Raw genomic sequence first — 19,864 nt, forward strand, 5'->3', positions numbered from 1 at the left:
GAACCTACAAGTTCCTTTTACCTAGTTTAATAAACCTCAATTCTGTAAGTGTTTCTGGTCACTTTTGTATGCTAGGTTTGCTCTGGGGGAGAAAAGAGACTCTTCAGTTATCTATTTAGGATGGTTTACGGTCCTTTTATGCCATTCTGGCAGTGGAAATGTACCTCAGTGGGAGCTGAGCATCTGGCCTGTAGTACTGAAATGAGGCACTTAAGTGATTGCAGCTACTGTAGAAAGTGAAGTTCACACAACGCAAAGACGAATGGGGACACTCTCTTCTCGCTAACTGGATTTTGTTTGGCTACCAATATAGTTCTTCAGCTAGTATGTTTACTGTGAATGGAAAATCCCGTTCAATCAACAAGATGAGAGAACTCTCTCCACTATAATTCAGAAATAAAAACTTGGATTTAATTGAAATACATTAACTTGTAAAAAATTAATAGAACATGTGTATAAAATATTCAGGTAAGGAAATTAAAATTAAAACTTGTACCCTCATCCTTTATTCTGCCCCTCAACTCCAACCTGTCTTCCAAATAGTTAAACCCACCGTCAAAAGTGATCTGTTTTATAAATGAATTTCAATAATACATTATGGTGTGGTGCTAGCATGATGGCATATCCAGCACTGTTAGGGACACGGGGACATATATAGGGTGAACCCTTCAATATGTTAATGAGGTATAGTGAGGACTCCATATCTGAGTAAATGTGGTGGCCATATGGAGTGTAAAATGGAAGATACAGCAGTCTCAGCACTGGAAAGGAAGAAATCCACATAAGTAATGTGGAGATCATAGTTGCTGGACTGCTGTTTAGCTTTCTGTGGTATAGGGATTGGAGGAGGTTTGGTCTGTGATACCTGTTTGAATATGAAATAGGTTAAGTAGTTGTGTGTGGGGAGAAGAAAGGGGGGAGAACAGGAGACTGTGGTATGGAAGATGTTTAATTCTTGAGTGCTTGGAAAGAAAGTTGCAGGAAAATGAAGAAACCTTACCAGAAAGTAGGTGTTTCAATTAAGCAGCGATGAGGATGCTTTTCATTTTCAGAAAAGCCAGAGTATAGGAACAGTGTGTTCTGAAAAGACTAATGAGGGAATTGTAAGATTTTAGAATCCCTGTTTGGTTTTGCCAGTGCAGCTTACTTGTCTGTGTGGAAGCGGTTAGCTCTACTCCATTTCTCCAGTTTGCGGTTATTGGCTTACTGGTGCCAGCAAGGATTGCAAGCGCAACATTGTCCTTAGAAAGTGAAGTGTCTGTAGTGCTTAATGTAGAACAGATCAAACAGTCTGTAAGTGACACATTGACTGTTGTGGAACCCTTATTCTCCAATTCTGGGACTATATAAACTTTGTGGCTCAGTGGAGTCTTAAATGCTTTGTGCATATGCTATATAAGCTTACTTAGTGGACCCAAAAAATAAGTTGAGGACCAAGTAGAATTTCTTCATAGGGCTGTTTTTGAGTTGCCCAAATAAAAGAAGGCTTCTGGATGTGTGCGCTTTTGGGCGGATTTTGTGTGTGTGTTTCACCCAAGTCCTGTATCTTAAATTCTTAATTTATTTCATAATAATAAAACTTGCCCCAAAATACTCTTCTGGCAAGATAACAAACAAGAGGATAAGCTGCCAAAAAAATTAGAGTTAAAAAAAATCAAGCTTTCTTTATAATTGCGTAAAAACCTTTACAACTTTCACTATGGTTCTGCTATCTTGGGCTTTGTAACAAAATCTTCAGGTCTAGAACATATCTGGAATGAACTGTGGGAAGGTGGAGAGGCTCCACCATGGACGGACAGGTGAGAGTGACTTTGTCAATCTTGCAGCTTTGAGAATCTGGGACAGGTTTAGGCCTGTCCATCTCTGTTATATGTAGAGCAGCGATTGATGCTCCAACTAAAGCATGTGTAGTTAGAGTAGCTAGGTTCATAGTGCACCTTGGCTTTGTCCCTTCCCTTTTCAACACACTATATCTGTGCCCTTTCCTTGGGGGCTATAGGAGGTGGTGGGACAGATGTAATTCCCAACGGATGAAACTTGTTGGCTTACTGATCAGCCATTTACATTGCCAGAGGAGTGTAAAAGGTCTAGAGAATAGCCCAGAATCAGAAGAATGACTATCCGAATCTTAAGTATTTCTTATAAGAACACAAGAATGGCCGCACTGGGTCAGAACAAAGGTCCATCTAGCCTAGTAGCCAGTCTGCCGACAGTGGCCAGCGCCAGGTGCCCCGGAGGGGGTGGACCGAAGACCATGATCAAGCGATTTGTCTCATGCCATCAGTCTCCAGCCTCTGACAAACAGAGCCCAGGGACACCATTCCTACCCCCTGGCTAATAGCCTTTTATGGACCTAACCTCCATGAATTTATCTAGCTTCTCTTTAAACTCTGTTATAGTTCTAGCTTTCACAGCCTCCTCTGGCAAGGAGTTCCACAGGTTGACTATGCGCTGTGTGAAGAACTCTCGCTTATTAGTTTTAAACCTGCTACTCATTAATTTCATTTGCTGTCCTCTAGTCCTTATTATGAGAACTAATGAATAACTTTTCTTTATTCACCCTCTCCACGCCACTCATGATTTCATATACCTCTATCATATCCCCCCTCAGTCTCCTCTTTTCCAAACTGAAAAGTCCCAGTCGCTTTAGCCTCTCCTCATATGGGACCAGTTCCAAACCCCGATCATCATTTTAGTTGCCCTTTTCTGAGCCCTTTCCAAGGCCAAAATATCTCTTTTGAGGTGAGGAGACCACCTCTGTACACGATACTCAAGATGTGGGCGTACCATAGTTTTATACCGGGGCAGTAAGATATTCTGTGTCTTATTCTCTATCCCTTTCTTTATAATTCCTAACATTCTATTTGCCTTTTTGACCGCCGCAGCACTCCATGTAGACGTTTTCAGAGAACTATCCACGATAACGCCAAAATATTTCCTGATTTGTCATAGCCAAATTAGCCCCCATCATATAATATGTATAGTTGGGGTTACTTTTTCCAACGTGCATTACTTTACACTTATCCACATTAAACTTCATTTGCCATTTTGTTGCCCAATCACTCAGCTTTGTGAGATCTTTTTGAAGTTCTTCACTGTCTGCTTCTGTCTTGACTATCTTAAACAGTTTAGTACCATCTGCAAACTTTACTACCTCACTGCTTGCCCCATTCTCTAGATCATTTATGAATAAGTTGAATAGGATTGGTCCTAGGACTGACCCTTGGGGGACACCACTAGTTTACCCCTCTCCATTCTGAAAATTTACCATTTATTCCTACCCTTTGTTTCCTGTCTTTTAGCCAATTCTCAGTCCATGAAAGGACCTTCTCTATTATCCCATGACCATGTAATTTACACAAGAGCCTTTGGTGAGGGACTTCATTAAAGGCTTTCTGAAAATCTAAGTATACTGTATCTACTGGATCCCCCTTGTCCACATGTTTGTTAACTCCTTCAAAGAACTCTAATAGATTAGTAAGACATGATTTCCCTTCACAGAAACCATGTTGACTTTTGCCCAACAAATTATGTTCTTCTGCGTGCCTAACAATTTTATTGTTAACTATTGTTTCAACTAATTTGCCCTGTACCATCGTTAGATTTACCAGTTTGTAATTGCCGGGATCACCTCTAGAGCCCCTTTTAAATATTGGTGTCACGTTAGCTATCTTTCAGTCAGTAGGTAGTCAGTAGGTATGGAAGCCGATTTAAGGGATAGATTACAAACCACAGTTAACAGTCCTGCAATTTCCCATTTGAGTTCTTTTAGAACCCTTGGGTGAATGCCATCCGGTCCCAATGATTTGTTCACATTAAGTTTTTCTATTTTTCAAAACCATCCATCCTGATGTTTGCTTAGCAAATGAACTAGTGTCTAATGGTGTGAGAGATGGTTGTTCCCATTTCATATAAAACAAAAACCTTTACTTTGAGCACAAACCAAGCAGCTTCCTCTTACTGGTCCTGCTAGGACTTGCAGCTCCCACTCTGAGAAATTCCCTTTCCCCTCCTCCTTTGGGTGTTGGATTGTGTGATTTTTTTATGCATGGTTTTGTTGTGGTGTGAAAAGGTTTTAGCTGCTGAGTCCCTGTTTGTCAGCAATGCTGACAAACCCATGCTGGCATGAGCTGGGTTTGGGCAACCAATTGCAGCTGGAACATTTATCATTTCAGATTCCCTGTGGGCTTCCGCTATCAGGTCACATCCCAAAATAACACTGGGCAGTATTTCAAGTGAAGAAACTAAGGCTTTGGGGCTGCAGCCAGCCTGGAGTGTGAGATTCTGTGTGAAATAGTTGGAATCCCTCCAGCGTTTTTGATCTGCATGGCAGATGAGCAATAAAATGCATAAAAAACACATTGGAAACACGTGAGGAAATTCTCCAGACCCTGACGTTTCCTTCAAGTTGGCAGAGTTACTGCTGTTGATCCTCACCTCCTGTCTCTCAGTATGACTGGCTGTGCTCAGAGGCGAGAAGGGGAAGAGCCCTGTTAGTGGTATTCTTGCATAGTTCTAGTCATTCTCTGAAAGCCCTGTGAAGGGCAAATGAAATGAAAGGCTTCCCTTCCATAGTCTGCTTCTGGGACAGGTTTTAGCACAGATACCGTGGTCCAAAACTATTGAAAGCAGTGCACTTTTGATCAGGGTCTGCGCTAAAGCCTGTCCCAGAAGTAGACTGTGTAAGGGAAGCCTTAGTACGTTTTTATTTGTGATGCACTTCAGTGAGGTATATTTTAAAGTTATTTGGGCAAGATTAAAAGATAGCTAGTCTGGGAAACTGGACGAGTCTTTGCCATAATTAAAACTGGAACCATAACTCTTCCATTTCTCTCCTGCCCCCCTGTTGTAGTCCAAATTATTGTGAAATTTTATAAATGCCATATGATACTCTGCTTAAGTTTGACTCCTGACCAAGACAGTGTATCTGGTGGATTTCCTCTCCAGTGAGAGATGGCTGCATTGTTGGAGTATATAAACTTCCAGTGGCTAATACTGCTTAAAGACACTTAAATGGAAGTTGCTAAGAGGGGGTGGGGGGAGGAAGAACTTGCCCCCTCTGTATTTGTGGTTGTATGTTACTTTTTTATTCTTTATCAAACTTCCACTTATGTTTCACATTAGGAATTCAGATCTTATCTACTTTGTCTTCCAGAAAAGACTCTGACAACTACAGAGAAACTACTAAGATTGTAACATTACATTACCAAGGAAGTGAAACCCAAGCCTTGTAGTAGAAATGGGATTTTTAGACAATTTTGTTTCTTTAATTTTCCTATTTAATTAAAACACTTCACAAAGCATTTTTTGGGGGGGATGTTTGTTACAGTTTCGACATCATTCTTTCTCCAATCAAAATCAGAAAAGACAAGATTAGAAATTTTTGTTTTTCTAAGATTACAAAAAGGCAGACATCTTGTAGTAAGAGAACCTTTCAGACCATTATACATAGAGCCCTGCATCAATATTCGCAGCTCATTTTTGTGGATGCAAGTTTTGTATCTAGAACTCTGTAAATTTGTGGTTATCCATGACTTACTTTTGCAGATATAGATACAAATTTTGTATCTGTGCAGGATTCTAATTATACATTTGAGTGTGTGGCTCATTTTGGCTATCTTTTCTTTTTGTATATTCCCTTAATTTCAGTTTTATAGCGCAGGTATAAACTCCTTTTTTGTTATGAGGGTATTGTGAAGCAATATTTATAAAATGCTTTTTGATTCTTAGATGGAAGGTGCTAGGCAAGTCCAAAGTAATAACCTAGCTGGTTGGTTGGGCACACAAAGTTAGGGTTAAATAGAAGCTACAGTTGTAACACTCCCACTTAGACATGAGGTTGTGATACATATCTGTAATTTCACCCCAAATGCAAATGGGTTAGGATAATGTGAGCAACTCGACTGCACTCCTAGATTGAAGAAGAAGAAGAAATTAATTCCTACCTAGTGAGAAATTTAACCTAAAGCACCAAAGCATGATGAGAGAAGATCTTTCTTGGATTTGAGATAATACTCTTGAATATGAGTGACTAAGAACCAATAATAACGGCATGAAGATGGTATCTTGCACACAGCCGCCTTCTCTGGAGAGACCAGAGTTGTATTTTGTTTAGACTGGGGAGCTTTGTGCCATCAAGCATACTGAGACTGATCAGCAGAGAGATGGAAGAGTCATGGGAACTTATAAACTTTTTAGGATTTTTCTGGACAGTCCTACTTTGATTGAAATAAAAAAGAAAAGCAGCAAAATGGAGCCAAACTCCAGCCTTAAAGTCAGTGCAATTGCAATGGTGCAAGAGAAGGCAGAATGATGAGACTCTGTTCATATACCCTCCCACTGCTATGCATCCATTTGCACACGGATTTCTTTGCCTACCCTCTCCCATCATGAACTACCCAACCATCTTCTAGGATGGCCAGGAATCTGCAGCAGGAATCTCCTCACTTGTGGCCTGTGCCTTCGTGTCTTCCCTTTCCTGAACTTTCAGCGAAGAGCTGTGCACACAGCCAGAGGCTGGGACACACTGAAGAGCAGATGCTTTGGAATGACAAGGCCTCTGACAGATAACTTTGCAGTACTTCAGGCCCCATGTGCATTGGAGTGGGGAAGGGTTATCTGAGCTGTCAAGAATGGTATAGCCCAGTGTTTCTCAACTTTTTTTTTAATAAGTACCCCTTTTTCAAAAAAAAAATTAAGTACCCCCAGTATCTACAGTTTTCAGACCCCCCACACACAATTTTTTTTTTTTACCATTGCAACACATTTGTTTAAACAACTTAATCGTAGCCGAGTGGACAATGAAATTTTTGGGTATAAAAAGTACAAAAATAAAATGCTGTAAAACTTAAAACAAACCAAATTTCAGTTGTGCTGACATACCCCCCCAGACTCCTCGAGTACCCTTAAGGGTACTTGTACCACTGGTTGAGAAACACTGGTATAGCCCACCAAGTGAGGATGAAACCAGACTCTCTCAATCATATTTAGCAATTGTCCTGACTTCTCTGAATTCTGTTTTTTAAAGGTGGTTTGGCCCTGTTCATGCTGGACCCCTAAGTGGCGCTGTTCAAACGGATTTGTCTGAGCTGGTTTTAATGCTTAGTCATGCAACACTTTCTAAGTGCTAATCTGGCTAGAGCAGTGATCCCCAACCTTTTGGGGCTACCGGGTGCCTAGGGGCGGGGTCACTAATGCACCACATGTCCAGGGGCAGAGCCACTCACAGGCTGCGCCCCTGGGGGCGGGGCCCGCACATGTGCTGCGACCCCGGGGCAGGGGCCGTCCACATGCCAGGGGCCGGCACCGCGCTTGTGCCACGCCCCTGGGGCAGGGGCCGCCCATGCCTCACACGCCCAGGGCCAGCACCACGCATGTGCCACGCGCCTGGGGGCGGGGCCGGCCCAGATTGTTCGGTGGGCGCCATAGCGCCCGCGGGCACCACATTAGGGACTACTGGGCTAGAGTGTCATGGACTCTTAAGGCCTGAAGGGGTCAGTGTGATTGAACCTGACTCCTGCAAACATAATACAAGCCATAGAACTTCCCCTGAAATAACAGCTGCTTGAACTGGATTGTGTTTCTTGGGGGAAAAACATCCACAGAGTCTGTACAGTGATAAGCTAGGCCCCAATGTGCACGTGTATTCCACTGATTGACCCCTCCACACCTATTGCTGATGTTTTCCAACAGACCTCAGAGTTGCCATTTTAGTTTCCCAAATTTGCTTTCAAGTTTCTTGTCCTCTCCTGTATAGGGCTCTCAGACCCATTCCTCTCAATGCTTAGCTTCTGTGAGCTCTTCTGTGTCCCTGCCCCCTATTTAATATTAGGGACACGGAAGTGTAACTGAACATGGGTAACCGATAAGCCTGTATCGGAGGCAGCAGCACGGGGCAGGTGGGAGTCAGTTCACACAAAGAGTCTACTGCTGGCTACCTTGTGTGCAACTGCTGAAGTTTTCAGCTGTTACGTAGTTACTTTAATTAAATGCATTTTTAACATCCCTAATTTACATGCCTCCCCACCATCCATTGCTGTAGCATGTATCTTTACAACATCCTCTGCAATGTGGCTTTAATTGTATCCACACTTTACAAACTAGGGGAACTGAGATAGTGACCTGCCCCCAAGATCTCCTAGGATGGCTGTAATAGCAGGGGGTTGAATCCAGACTTCGTAAGTGTTGAGATTGTCGTGTCTAAGAATGGAAAGTCAGATCACCCTTGCCGTTGTACACCTGCTATTTCACAGATACAAGTTGGACCTTGATTGTCCAGCACCCTCAGGACCTGACTGGTCCTGAGCAAGGGGATTTGCTGGACCAGGGAAGGTTCCTCCCCACCAGGCTAGGTCTCCAGCCTGACCCTGCCGCTGCCTCAGTCCCCCATGGCTCTCCCTGGCCCCGCTGCTGCCAGGGCCGGAGTGCCATGGCAAGAGCTCTGCAGCTACCTGACTCCGCGGCTGGGGTGGAGGGATGGGGTGGAGCGCCATGGCCCAGGCCTGAGCTCCCTGGCTGCTGGGGCCAGGAAGCTCCACTGGGGCCAGAATTCCCCACCATGCCACCATTCCTCTGCCCCTCCACACACACACACTTTGGGCTCCCAGATGAGTTGCTGGTGCCCCTTATGGCGCTCCTGCCCCACCACTGGACCTCCCTCTTCCTGGGCTCTGTGGTCCAGGAACATCGGTGGTCCATACCAGACCCACCACGAATGATGCTGGGCCAGGGAGTCTCGGTTAAGAGAGATACAACCTGTACTATAAAACTAGCTGTCCTCTCAGTAAAGATGTCTACATAAGACTGTGAATGTTTTTAGCATAACTGCCGCAAATCAGATTTGAATATTATGGTCACATGGCTACTCCTGACAAATGCAAAGTTTAAAAGTATAATGCGCAGTGCTTAGGCCAGTGGTAGGTACAGAGCAAAGCTAACTTGATGTCTGTTCTTGTTATAAAATAAATGTGAAATGTAGGCTAAAATGTGGCCTGTTCCTAAATCTATCAGCACCATTTTCTGCTCTTCATTCCCCCCTCCCCGCTTCTGAGCCTTTCATCATGCTTCCTTTTCTGTATTAAACGTGCTCCTAAAACTGGTTTTCCAAGCTCCTCTCTCCTCATCGAAATACCTCCGAAGACTCTACAAAAAATATTTCAACTAATTTTAAGTAGCCTTTTTTAATGATGATCTCACGCAGGATAAGAAATAAGGACCAAATCAAGGAAAATCTGCACAACTTTTGTTTAAACTATAACAAATTCAGGAAGCAATGATTCCTACACAAAGATTAAAAAACAGAAACCTTTAATTTTAAAGTTTAGGTGTATATTTTAGAAATACAGAAAATAGGATTTCTGGTTGGGTCAGAATCCTCATTGCACTGTTTCTTGAGCTTCTACAAAGCTACTACTGATGGACCAGTGGGTGTGGTATAAGGATGTGAAAGTGTTATGAGCACATCATCATGTAACCCTCCTCCAGCTGTTCTTAGTATGCTAGGTCCTCTGTCTGGTGGTGAGTTGAACCCTAGTGCCTACTCAATGGCAAAGACCGTCTGCACCTTTGTTTGTACATTACCAAGGTACTTCACTAATAGCCATGTGTCGATTATATGAGGTTCTCCTGCCCACCCAAACACGGTAGTCAGACAATTTACCAATTGTTCGCAGGCTGCAATTTTCCAGCAACTCTTATTCCAGTTTAGGGCATTGAAGCTAGTTCAGACAAAACTGTTTCCTAGTTCAAGATGGATGTGTGCAGTAAGGGAGAGTTTTTCTGTTCTTGCCTTCAACAAAGCCTAAAACCTAATGCTGTAGAAAGAAATGGCTGATGTCTGGGAAGAATGAGAAGTGGGAAATGTTTCGTGTTTTCTTTTAAATCTACGTTAGGTTATTTTTTCGTTTGTTTTTCTCAAGTAAGAAACTCGTTTGCCTATCGGAGGCCTCAGAAGGGACTGAGGCTAGGCAGGAGTTCTCATACTCTTTCAAAGGGTGAACCACTCTTCTGTCATGGACCACTTCCCTTCACTTAGTCATCACACAGACAGCCTCTTCTCCTGTGTGCAATCCTATATGAGCCTGTGGCAACCGCAGCACTTGTTTATATAGGAATGGGCTTACTTTTACCCTCTTTTAATGCAACTTAGCAGCTGGAAACACGTTTGAGAATTGGTACCCATGTGACCAACTAGCTTTTTGGACTGCTAGCCAGCACTTCACAGACCACAGCTGGGGAACTTCTGGATTGGGGGGAGGGGGGACGGAAAAGGAGGAGAGGAGAGGATAGCATAAAATACATTTGTCAGTTAACTAGGTTTGTGCTACAGCCTTCATAATTGACAATAACATGAGCTGGTTTGATTTTTTTTTTCTATTTGTTTGTAGTTTGCCTAGGAGCAGAATGCAGTGAATTCTGTAACACACACTTCTCTTTCCTGATGGTGTTTGGGAGAACAATTTCTTTGCCTCTTAATTTTTTTTGTCTGATCCAATTTTTTTTGTCTGATCCACTTTTCTGTGCACTACAGGATCTGTCTGGTTCAATAGATGATCTACCAATGGGTACCGAAGGAGCCCTGAGTCCTGGAGTAAGCACATCAGGGATTTCAAGCAGTCAAGGAGAGCAGAGTAACCCAGCTCAGTCTCCTTTCTCTCCGCATACCTCGCCTCACCTCCCAGGAATCAGAGGACCTTCCCCTTCCCCTGTTGGCTCTCCTGCTAGTGTTGCTCAGTCACGTTCCGGTCCACTCTCACCTGCTGCTGTACCAGGTAAAAGTATTCAGTGTATCTGTGGATCTGCTGCTTGTGACTGCTCTGTGCAGCCGAAGAGTCTCCACACAGTGAATTAATATTGGCTCTTTTAAAGAGAAGTTTACCAAGAGCAGTCCCACTTCCTGGCAGTGTGCGTCCTTGTGATCATTTAGTTGCCTTAAAAATAAAGCTACAACTTAGAGGAGGGGATTTTTAAATAAAATAAGGGATCAATCTGTTCGCTTGAAAACAAGTAACACTGTTAATTGTTTTATTTGAAAAATATTAATGTAACTTTTCTTCTCCTGCCTTCGGCCTGCTTCCTTTGGTTGGCTTAACACCCTCACCATCTCCTCTTGGATTTTGTTGCAACTCTAATGTTTATCTAAGTCTCTAGTCAGAGCTGTCCCAGGCGCTGCCTAAGCCCTCCTATGAGTAGATCCCAAGGTGGCCCAGGGGATTACCTGGGGAGCAGGGCCTGGCGCAGGGCAGCAGGAAGAGTCATTTCTCGTCTCTCCCCAATGTGCTTGGCTTCACCGCAGCAGCAGGCTGGGAGGGGGTGGCTGAGCAGGCTGCTGGGCCACTCTGGCTCCTGCTGCTACCCTGCACCAGGTCCCTCTGGTAATCTTCTGCCTTGCATTACTTGAGGAAAAGGGGGTTTGGGGGAAGGGCTTGGGTTACCCAGAACCTGCATCTAGGACACTAGGATGGGGTTGCCCCACATCCCCCTAGGAATGGTTTTGTCTCTAGTAGCCATTTCTAGGTATTCTGCATTTTCTGGTGTGCTGCTTGTGGCTAACACTTTTCTATCCGTGGTGCAGGCAATCAGATGCCACCCCGACCACCAAGTGTCCAGTCGGACAGTATCCTGCATCCTTCCATGAATCAATCAAGCATAGTCCAAGATCGAGGTAGGGGTGGTGTTAAGCATTCTAAGTTTTAGCAATAGATTAAATATAAAGCAGGATATATAAATAATAAAGATCGCCTGAACTGTGCAAGCTTTGAAACCAGCATCTTCTATGTGAGGCAGAGATTATGGGCTAATATACAGTTTGTAGAGCTGGAGCAGCCCTTTCAACTCAATAAACATTCAGAGCACATTGCAATAAGGTTGCCTGTTGCTTGCCCTAGAGAGTTGACTTCGATTAAGATGTTCCCTGCAGCTTTGAAAACAAATTTCTGTGAATGCTGCATTTTCAAAATGTGGGATGTTTACAACAGTTGTGTGTCTGTTCTCCCTAAAGGAGAACAGATTCACTGGAAGAAGGGTAGGTGAGTGGGAGCTTTTCTCTTTATGGCTGTAGGCATATGTAGTACTATGGTCCCCCACTAATAAGCAATATTTGGCTAGCTCACTGAGTACAGTGACAGGCTACAGCTTTTCCCTGGCTAGCGCAGTTATAAATTTGGCTTTATTTACAAAAATAATTAAAACAAAGCACAATTTTTTTTAAAAGACAACTGCTAAAAAAAGTCTGTTATGTTTGCGTGTGTTCAGGGGACCCAGGGAAGTTTATGTATGCAATTGTACCAACTAATTTGATTGTCTCATTGATCAGGTTACATGCAGAGGACTCCTCAGATGCCCCAGTATAGCTCCCCTCAGCCTGGCTCTGCCTTATCTCCTCGTCAGTCGTCTGGAGGACAGATGCATGCTGGGATGGGACCTTATCAGCAGAATTCAATGGGAAGCTATGGACCCCAGGGGGCTCAGTATGGTCCTCAAGGTATGAGCGTGAACCAGCTGGATAGAATGGGAGGCTAGAACTAGTAAATGTGAGCAGGAAAAATGGCCCATATCCCCTGCTGCCTTTTTTTTGCCTTTAACAAATTTGCATTTTTTACACCGTATTAAAATGTGTGGATGTTGCAACAGCATCTGAAACACTTTCCTGCCACAAAAGAGAGTGTGCTTTGTGTCTCACACTTGGAAACAAGGGTAAGACGGATGACTTTAAGAATTAAAGTGCTTCTGCTATAGAATTCCCCTCTTGATTTGAAAAAAATTCAGATGAGGGTGCTTGTAAAAACTACTGCTGAATTGGTTGACTTCAGAAGGGGAAGAATTTGACAGAGTTGTATGTGTTATGTCACTTTAACTAGGGCCTCTCTGTTCTGTACTGGGCCATTTGGGTAATTGTGTTCTGTGATGAGCTCAGGGGAGGTTCATGCTGCCTTTGATTTGATGCTGTAACTTGATTGTGTTTAGACCTATTTTATGCAGATTAACCAGGTAACTTGAGTTTAGGTGCTAAAATTCACCTAGGTCTCTGTGCTCTTTTTGTTAATGATTTTAAAACAGCTGCAGATTTGAAGACTTCCAGTAAGTCACAGATTAAATAGCTGGAGGTGCTCTTTCTCCCCTCTTTTCTCTCTGCAGGAGGTTATCCCAGGCAGCCAAACTACAATGCTATGCCTAATGCCAACTACCCCAGCCCAGGAATGGGAGGAAGTATAAACCCAATGGGAGCAGGGAGCCAAATGCATGGTCAGACTGGTGTGCCACCCTATACTGGGCTTCCCCCAGGAAGGATGAGCCATGCTGCCATGGGGAACAGGCCCTATGGACCCAACATGGCAAATATGCCTCCCCAGGTGGGGACAGGGATGTGCCCCCCACCAGGTGGCATGAACCGGAAAGCACAAGAAGCAGCTGCTGCTGCAATGCATGCTGCTGCCAACTCTATCCAGAACAGGTAAGAAATGAGACTGCCCTATGTCCTGTTGTTGTTTTCAGCCCTTTCATGTGGCATATCCTCTGACTTCAGACAAGGGTGCGTTTTGAAACAGTCAGACTTTGAGAAACTCTGAATACAGGTTTCCTTAAAATGCCTGCAGAAGGGCAAGTCTTCAGTCAATCTGGAGAAGTTAGGAGGAGAGAAGAGTTTCTGAATAACTACACAATTAGCAAAAGCGACGAGGAGTCCTGTGGCACCTTATAGACTAACTGAAGTGTAGGAGCATAAGCTTTCGTGGGCAAAGACCCACTTCGTCAGATGCATGTACATCTGACGAAGTGGGTCTTTGCCCACGAAAGCTTATGCTCCTACACTTCAGTTAGTCTATAAGGTGCCACAGGACTCCTCGTCGCTTTTTCAGATTCAGACTAACACGGCTACCCCTCTGATACTTGACACCATTTGAAAGAGGAGTGCTAGTTCGCCCTAGTAGCGTCCACACAGAGCCATTAGCACATGGGTTTACTCTGCAATTCACGCCCTGCAATGTCCGTGTTGTGGTGCAGTGTGGACAAGCAGTTGGACTTCAGAGTCACTTAAGTGCTCTGTAGACTTTATTCTGCCTCAGTTTTAGTGGGCAAGTGTTCTCATGGAATCAGATGCTTCCGTTTCATGTCAGCGGCAGAAAGCCTCTGTTAGCAAAGCCCACTCCAGCAGAATGCAAATTTTAATGCTTGATATTGAAAACATACTTCTGCTCTACCCCTCTCCTGCTTTTAGGCCTCCTGGCTATCCCAACATGAACCAAGGAGGAATGATGGGAACTGGACCTCCTTATGGACAAGGAATTAACAGTATGGCTGGCATGATAAATCCCCAGGGTCCTCCATATTCTATGAGTGGGAATATGGCCAACAACTCGGCAGGTAAAGCAGTGCTAACCCCGAGGAGGGCATTGGATTTCATGATACTGAATTGAAATGCAGTGTTTTGAGAGCCTGTTTAATCTTCTAGGGATGGCAGCAAGTCCGGAAATGATGGGCCTTGGGGATGTCAAACTGACACCTGCAACTAAAATGAACAACAAGGCAGATGGGACGCCAAAAACAGAATCCAAGTCAAAGGTAAAACGTGTGTTCCTGTTTTAGGCTGAATTGGGGCCACAACTAGGCTGAATTGGGGCCTCATTGCATGGGGTGTTGTGCAAACACACAGACATGTTCTTTATCCCAAGGAGATTATTTTACCCTCTCCTTAAAATTCTCTGTTGTATAGATGCCACTCTCGCCTCTTGGTTTGAACAGTTACTTAGGAAATGTGGGAGAGCCTGTTTCCTTGCTAATAGGGTTAGGTTTTTGCAGTATTTCTGCATGTGCAAAAGGCTGACCAATTAGAAAAAATCAAAAGGGGGGAGGTATGTGTGAAGTAGGTATGAGCATCTAAATTTGTTCTCTAAAGAGATCATCTACAAAGGATTCTCCCGCCTGGGTCTTAACTCCTTACTACAAGGCTCATGGATCTCCCAGAGCTGTCAATGTTTCTATTTTAACTTTGAGGTAGAGTATACACCAGATCCTAGTGACCATCACATACCATGCCCTTGCAAAGTACTACTGCTGCCCTCTCAGACGCTCCAGTTCTTGACTGGATCGGCAGAGTTCTCCGCTACATGCTGCATTTTTGCATTGCTCTAGTTCTGCTGTCAGCACCATTATGTCTCCATATCAGTGCTTTGTGCCAAGGCTTATACGGTCTTGATACACAAGTCTATGGTGCAGACAGCATACACTATACAGGTTTTCCCTCCTCTCCCCCAAAATCACATGGACAGTTCTAGTTATTTGTATGAGGCACACTAAAAATCTGGGTGAAAAGGGCTATCGTTTAGACATTTCCGGTGCAAAATACATCTCCAGTGTGAGCACAGAGAGTCCACATAGGAAGAGCCTGATTTTTCCTACTTCTCACATAAGTGAAGACAGATGACATTCCCCACCCCACCCCACCCCCAACTTGGATCTAGCCCAGGAATCTACACAGGTCAAAACTGAGAAGTATGTGAGCCAGGAATCTCTGGCCAATATTGGTACTGTGCCTTTACACTGTGTGTTGGGTCAGCTAGCAAAGACTGTCCCCCTATGTGGTAGACAGGGAGGGAGAGTCCATCTTACCCGAGAGTGCTGCTGACTGTCTCTACCCTCTTCAAGAGAACTTGTTAGTGGGGGCTGTGGGTATTGGAAAGCTTGGTTACTGTGCTGTGGCCCAGAGTCTTTTCCGAACTGCAGTTCATGTGGGGGAGTAATTGGAAAGTGTGTGGCAGCAACTAGGGATGTGAACAACTGGTACCTGGGATCACAGTGGAGGGCTGGCCCCTCGGGGTTGGGAGCCAGCCTCAGTCTCAGAGCTGGGACCCTCCTGCTGCCAGTGGTGGCAGGGCAGGGAACCTCTTAGCCAAGGCTGGGTAAAATACGGCCCAGGAGCCAGATCCAGCCCGCAGACCACCCTGCCGAGATCCTTGGGCGCACACAGTTGCTGCGGTTTGACACGGTCCCTGCAGCTCTCTGCTCTGCAGGTAGGGCAAGGCTTCCTGCTGGGTCTCTGCCTCCAGCCCAGTCCTCAGCTCCTATTGGCCAGAAACAACCGGCCAATAAGGACTGACCTCAGCCAATCGCTCCGATTGGCTGGAAACAGCCAGCCAATCGGAGCTGAGAGATTGGCCTGAGAGACTGGGGCAGTGCAAGCCTCTTCTTCCCTTCCTCCCCCCCCCCACTTGGTGTTGAGAGCCACATGGAGGGAGCCCAGCCAGCGCCTGCCTCTGGCATCCCAACCCCTCCTGCACCCCAATTCCCTTCCCTCGCTATCCAAACCCTCTGTGCCCCCTGCCCCAGGTAACAGCTCCCTTCCAGGCCTGTACCCCCTTCCACACCCTTCCCTCAGGCCGGAATCCTCTTCTGCACCTACACCCCAATCCTCTGACCCAGATCACAACTCCCTCCTCCACCCAAACACCCTCTCAGACCCCGCACCCCAGTCCCTTACCCCGTGCGCCCTTCTGCACCCAGCCTTCGGAGTGGCCCCTCACCAAATATTATTGCCCATCCTTGCTCTTGGCCATGGTGGCGGCAGTCCCAATCTTGGGGCTGGGACTGTCCTGCCATTGCCACTGCTGGTGGCAGCCCCAGGGCTGGGAGATTGCTGCCACCAGTGGTGGACAGCCCTGCCTTTGGGTGGGATCCTGCATTAGTCGGTTAACCAATTAAACATACAGTTAACCTAATGTTTAGCTGGTTTAATCAGGATTTTATATCGCTAGTAGCAACGATTCTAGTCATGGATTACCATGTCCTTGTAGCTAAGGGCCAGGTGGGGCTTTGGAATGAGGCCTCTATCCTGGTCAGTTTTCATCTCCCCTCCCTCTTCACCTTTCCAAGAGAAATCATAGGATCTTAAGCAGCCATACAACTATAGTCAGGCATATATAGCACGCATGCATTTGCCTTAAGGCCATGCTGGTCCCACCAAGACAACCGTTCTTGAGGGCTTTGACTTACACTGGAGAGTAGAATCAGGAAGCCTCTCTGCAGGAGGCAAAGGAGGCAAAGGCTGTGGTTTCTTAAAGTGCTACATTGTCCTGCATTTTGGTTTCTTAGGGGTTCTTCAAGGGATGCAAGGAAAAGGCTCCACTTCTTAAGCTTTCTTCCTTTTCAGCATCTCTCTGAAGGGCACTTGAGCAGCACCCACGACCCTGTACCAAAAACTGAAGATGATTCAAGTGGTGATTCCCAAGGACTCCACTCTTGGTTTGCATATGCACAGAAGATTGGATTCTTATGGCCAGACATTCGTTGGGGCTGTGCATGGCCACCAGCACTTGAGTGCAGAGAAGTCCATCTCACCCTCATTTCCTTCTCACCTTCCTTGGCAGAGAGAGAGAAGAGCAGGTGGATAGTTCTGGCTGTGGGAGTTAACTATAGAACTGGTGGGGCCTTCAAGAGCCCATCAAGTCTAGTCCGCTGCACTCATGGCTGGGCCAAGCAACATCTAGATCATCCTTGATGTGTGTGAGACTCAGGTGCTCTTAAAAATCTCGAGTGATGGAAATTGCACAACCTCCCTAGGCAACTTATTCCAGTGTTTCACCACCCAGACCGTTAGGAAGTTTTTCCTAATGTCCAACCTAAACTTGCCTTGTTGCAATTTAAGCCCCTTGCTTCTTGTCTTGCATCAAACATTAAAGAGAAAAATGTTTCTCCCTCTAACATCCTTTTAGGTATTTGAAAGCTGTTGTCATGTCCCCCTTCAGTCTTGTCTTTTCCAAACTGAACAAACCCAATTATTTCAGTCTTTCCTCATCGCTCATTTTTTTAGATCTTTAATCATTTTTGTTGCTCTTTTCTGGATCTTCTCCACATCTTTCCTGAGATGTGGTTCCCAGGACTGGACACAATACTCCAGGTGAGACCTAATCAGCGCAGAGCAGAGTTCAGAGAGAACCTTGTTGCCCATTGGCAGTGCACATACACAAATCCTTGTCTTAGGTTCTAGTTTGTGGTGTGAAGCCCCCACCACCTCTAGTTCTAGGCTGCAGCAAAATGGCTCCAGTGCTTTGAACCTGCTCCTTGGGTAAGCCTCAATCCCACTTGATGGGCTCTGTTTTGTTTAGCAGAGGGACCTGGTCCGGAGACCTCGTCTTCATGTTCGGTGATGCACTGGTGCAGCTACGCTGCACCATTGTAGTGCTTCAGTACAACACCAATGGGAGAGCTGCTTCTGTCATGCAGTTAATATATCACCACAAGAGGTGTTGCCTATCAGTGGGAACAGCCCTCCTGTTGACATAGCGCTGTATACATGGGGGGCTAGGTCGGTCTAACTACTTTGCTCTGGGGTGTGGATTCCCACCCCCCGCTCAGCGTCAGTTACAGCCGTGTAGGAGTGTAGCATAGACCTGTGAGTAGTGACATAACATCATTTCTTCTCTGCGCAAAGTCCGAGCTAGAAAAGCCCCCTTAAAAATGATCCAGTTGGAGCACTCGACACTAGCCTCCTCAGTCCTCCTGTCAGTCCCCTGACAAGCAGAGGTTCTGTTCTGACTTCCCAGGCTATGTTAACTAGTAATCCCCAATATGCCTCTCTTCCCACTTCAGCCAATGGGTAGGATGGAGCCTTTCATTGGAGTTGAGCTTGGGTATATGTCACTTCAGGTGTCTGAATCCAGCTGTGCATCAGGTTTCTCTTGGTCTCAACAGTCGAGGTTCAGTCAACAGCCAAGGAAGAGACCGTCTGACACTCGGTTACTCACTGTATCTACAAACTGTCAGCACTTCTGTACAGGCAACCTCAGAACTGTTGGCTGGCTCCCAGTACACCTGTAGCTAGTGATTTACCTGTGAGCATGGTAAGAGTCAAGGGTGGTAATAACTAAGGCATCTGCCACTGAGGTGTCACTGTGGCAGGTACTGCTACTGACTTCCCCTCCTGCCCACTTGAGGGGAATGCAGCTGAGCTGGGACATTTTTTATGAGATGGCCCCCTCCATGGACGAGGTGTGCGCCTTACTTGTTCCAATTGAGGTATAATAGGAACTCTCTACGTACCCTCATTTGATAGCACAGTGAGACTCCGGGGAGAGATCCTTGAGAGCCTAGGGCTCATGAGGAATGTTCTTTCTGGTCTTTTCCCCATAATCCATTTATCCCTCCCTGTGTTTGGCATTGGCACTATAGGTTGAAACTGCCTAATCCACGCTTCCCTTGTCCAGCAACATCCCTGGTCTGGCATCATCTGTGCGAGCAGCCATAGGGATAAGCCTTTGGGCTGGGGCTGGGAGCGTTGCCAAATCAGGGGGCTGAGATGGGGCAGCGGAGCCACTGGGAGGAACTCCGAGCCCCTGGTCTCTGGGGATCAGGGGAGGAGCGGAACTTTGTCATGGGAGGGAAGGTAGTAGCACGGCTACCGGAGGGGAACACAGAGGCCCGCAGGCCATAGCAGAGGTGCTGGGGAGGAGCATGGAGCCCCCCAAGTGGCAGCAGAGCCATTTGGTGAAGCATGAAGCTCCCCGGGCGGCAGCAGGGCTGCTTGATGGAGTCTTCTGGGCAGCACCAAAGCTGTTTGGGACAGCGTGACGCCTCAGATGGCAGCAGGCTACTGTGGTGGAATTCCTGGCCACCGTGGGGAGAGGGGAGTCCCAGGCTGCAGCGAAGTGGGGGTGGGGGAAGTAGAGCTCCCCCTGCACTGTGGGGAGACCAGAGCCCTGGTGGCAGTGCAGCTGCCTGGGGTAAAGCAACCCCTGCCGCATTGACCTCCCCGGCCTGCACATTCCCTGGTTCGGGTCCCCAGGGTGTCGGACAAGGGAGGTACAACCTGTGCTAGATTCTCTAGGGCTTGCAGCCATATTCACATGAGCCTTCATCTTTTCCCCCTCCCCTCCTC

At 45.9% G+C, this 19,864-nt stretch overlaps 1 protein-coding gene across 3 annotated transcripts in view; it reads left to right on the top strand.

The window, feature by feature from the left end:
* ARID1A (AT-rich interaction domain 1A) overlaps window positions 1-19,864 on the top strand; it is an 87,578-nt gene that overhangs the window by 47,134 nt on the left and 20,580 nt on the right. For all 3 annotated transcript variants that reach the window (XM_075908744.1, XM_075908745.1, XM_006139147.4), the window contains 6 exons: window positions 10,529-10,769; window positions 11,573-11,662; window positions 12,314-12,481; window positions 13,135-13,450; window positions 14,213-14,358; window positions 14,447-14,556. In XM_075908744.1, the coding sequence (XP_075764859.1) occupies window positions 10,529-10,769; window positions 11,573-11,662; window positions 12,314-12,481; window positions 13,135-13,450; window positions 14,213-14,358; window positions 14,447-14,556 (1,071 nt within the window). The remainder of the gene's footprint in view (window positions 1-10,528; window positions 10,770-11,572; window positions 11,663-12,313; window positions 12,482-13,134; window positions 13,451-14,212; window positions 14,359-14,446; window positions 14,557-19,864) is intronic.

Source organism: Pelodiscus sinensis, chromosome 25, assembly GCF_049634645.1.
Source record: "Pelodiscus sinensis isolate JC-2024 chromosome 25, ASM4963464v1, whole genome shotgun sequence".
Lineage (NCBI taxonomy): Eukaryota > Metazoa > Chordata > Testudines > Trionychidae > Pelodiscus > Pelodiscus sinensis.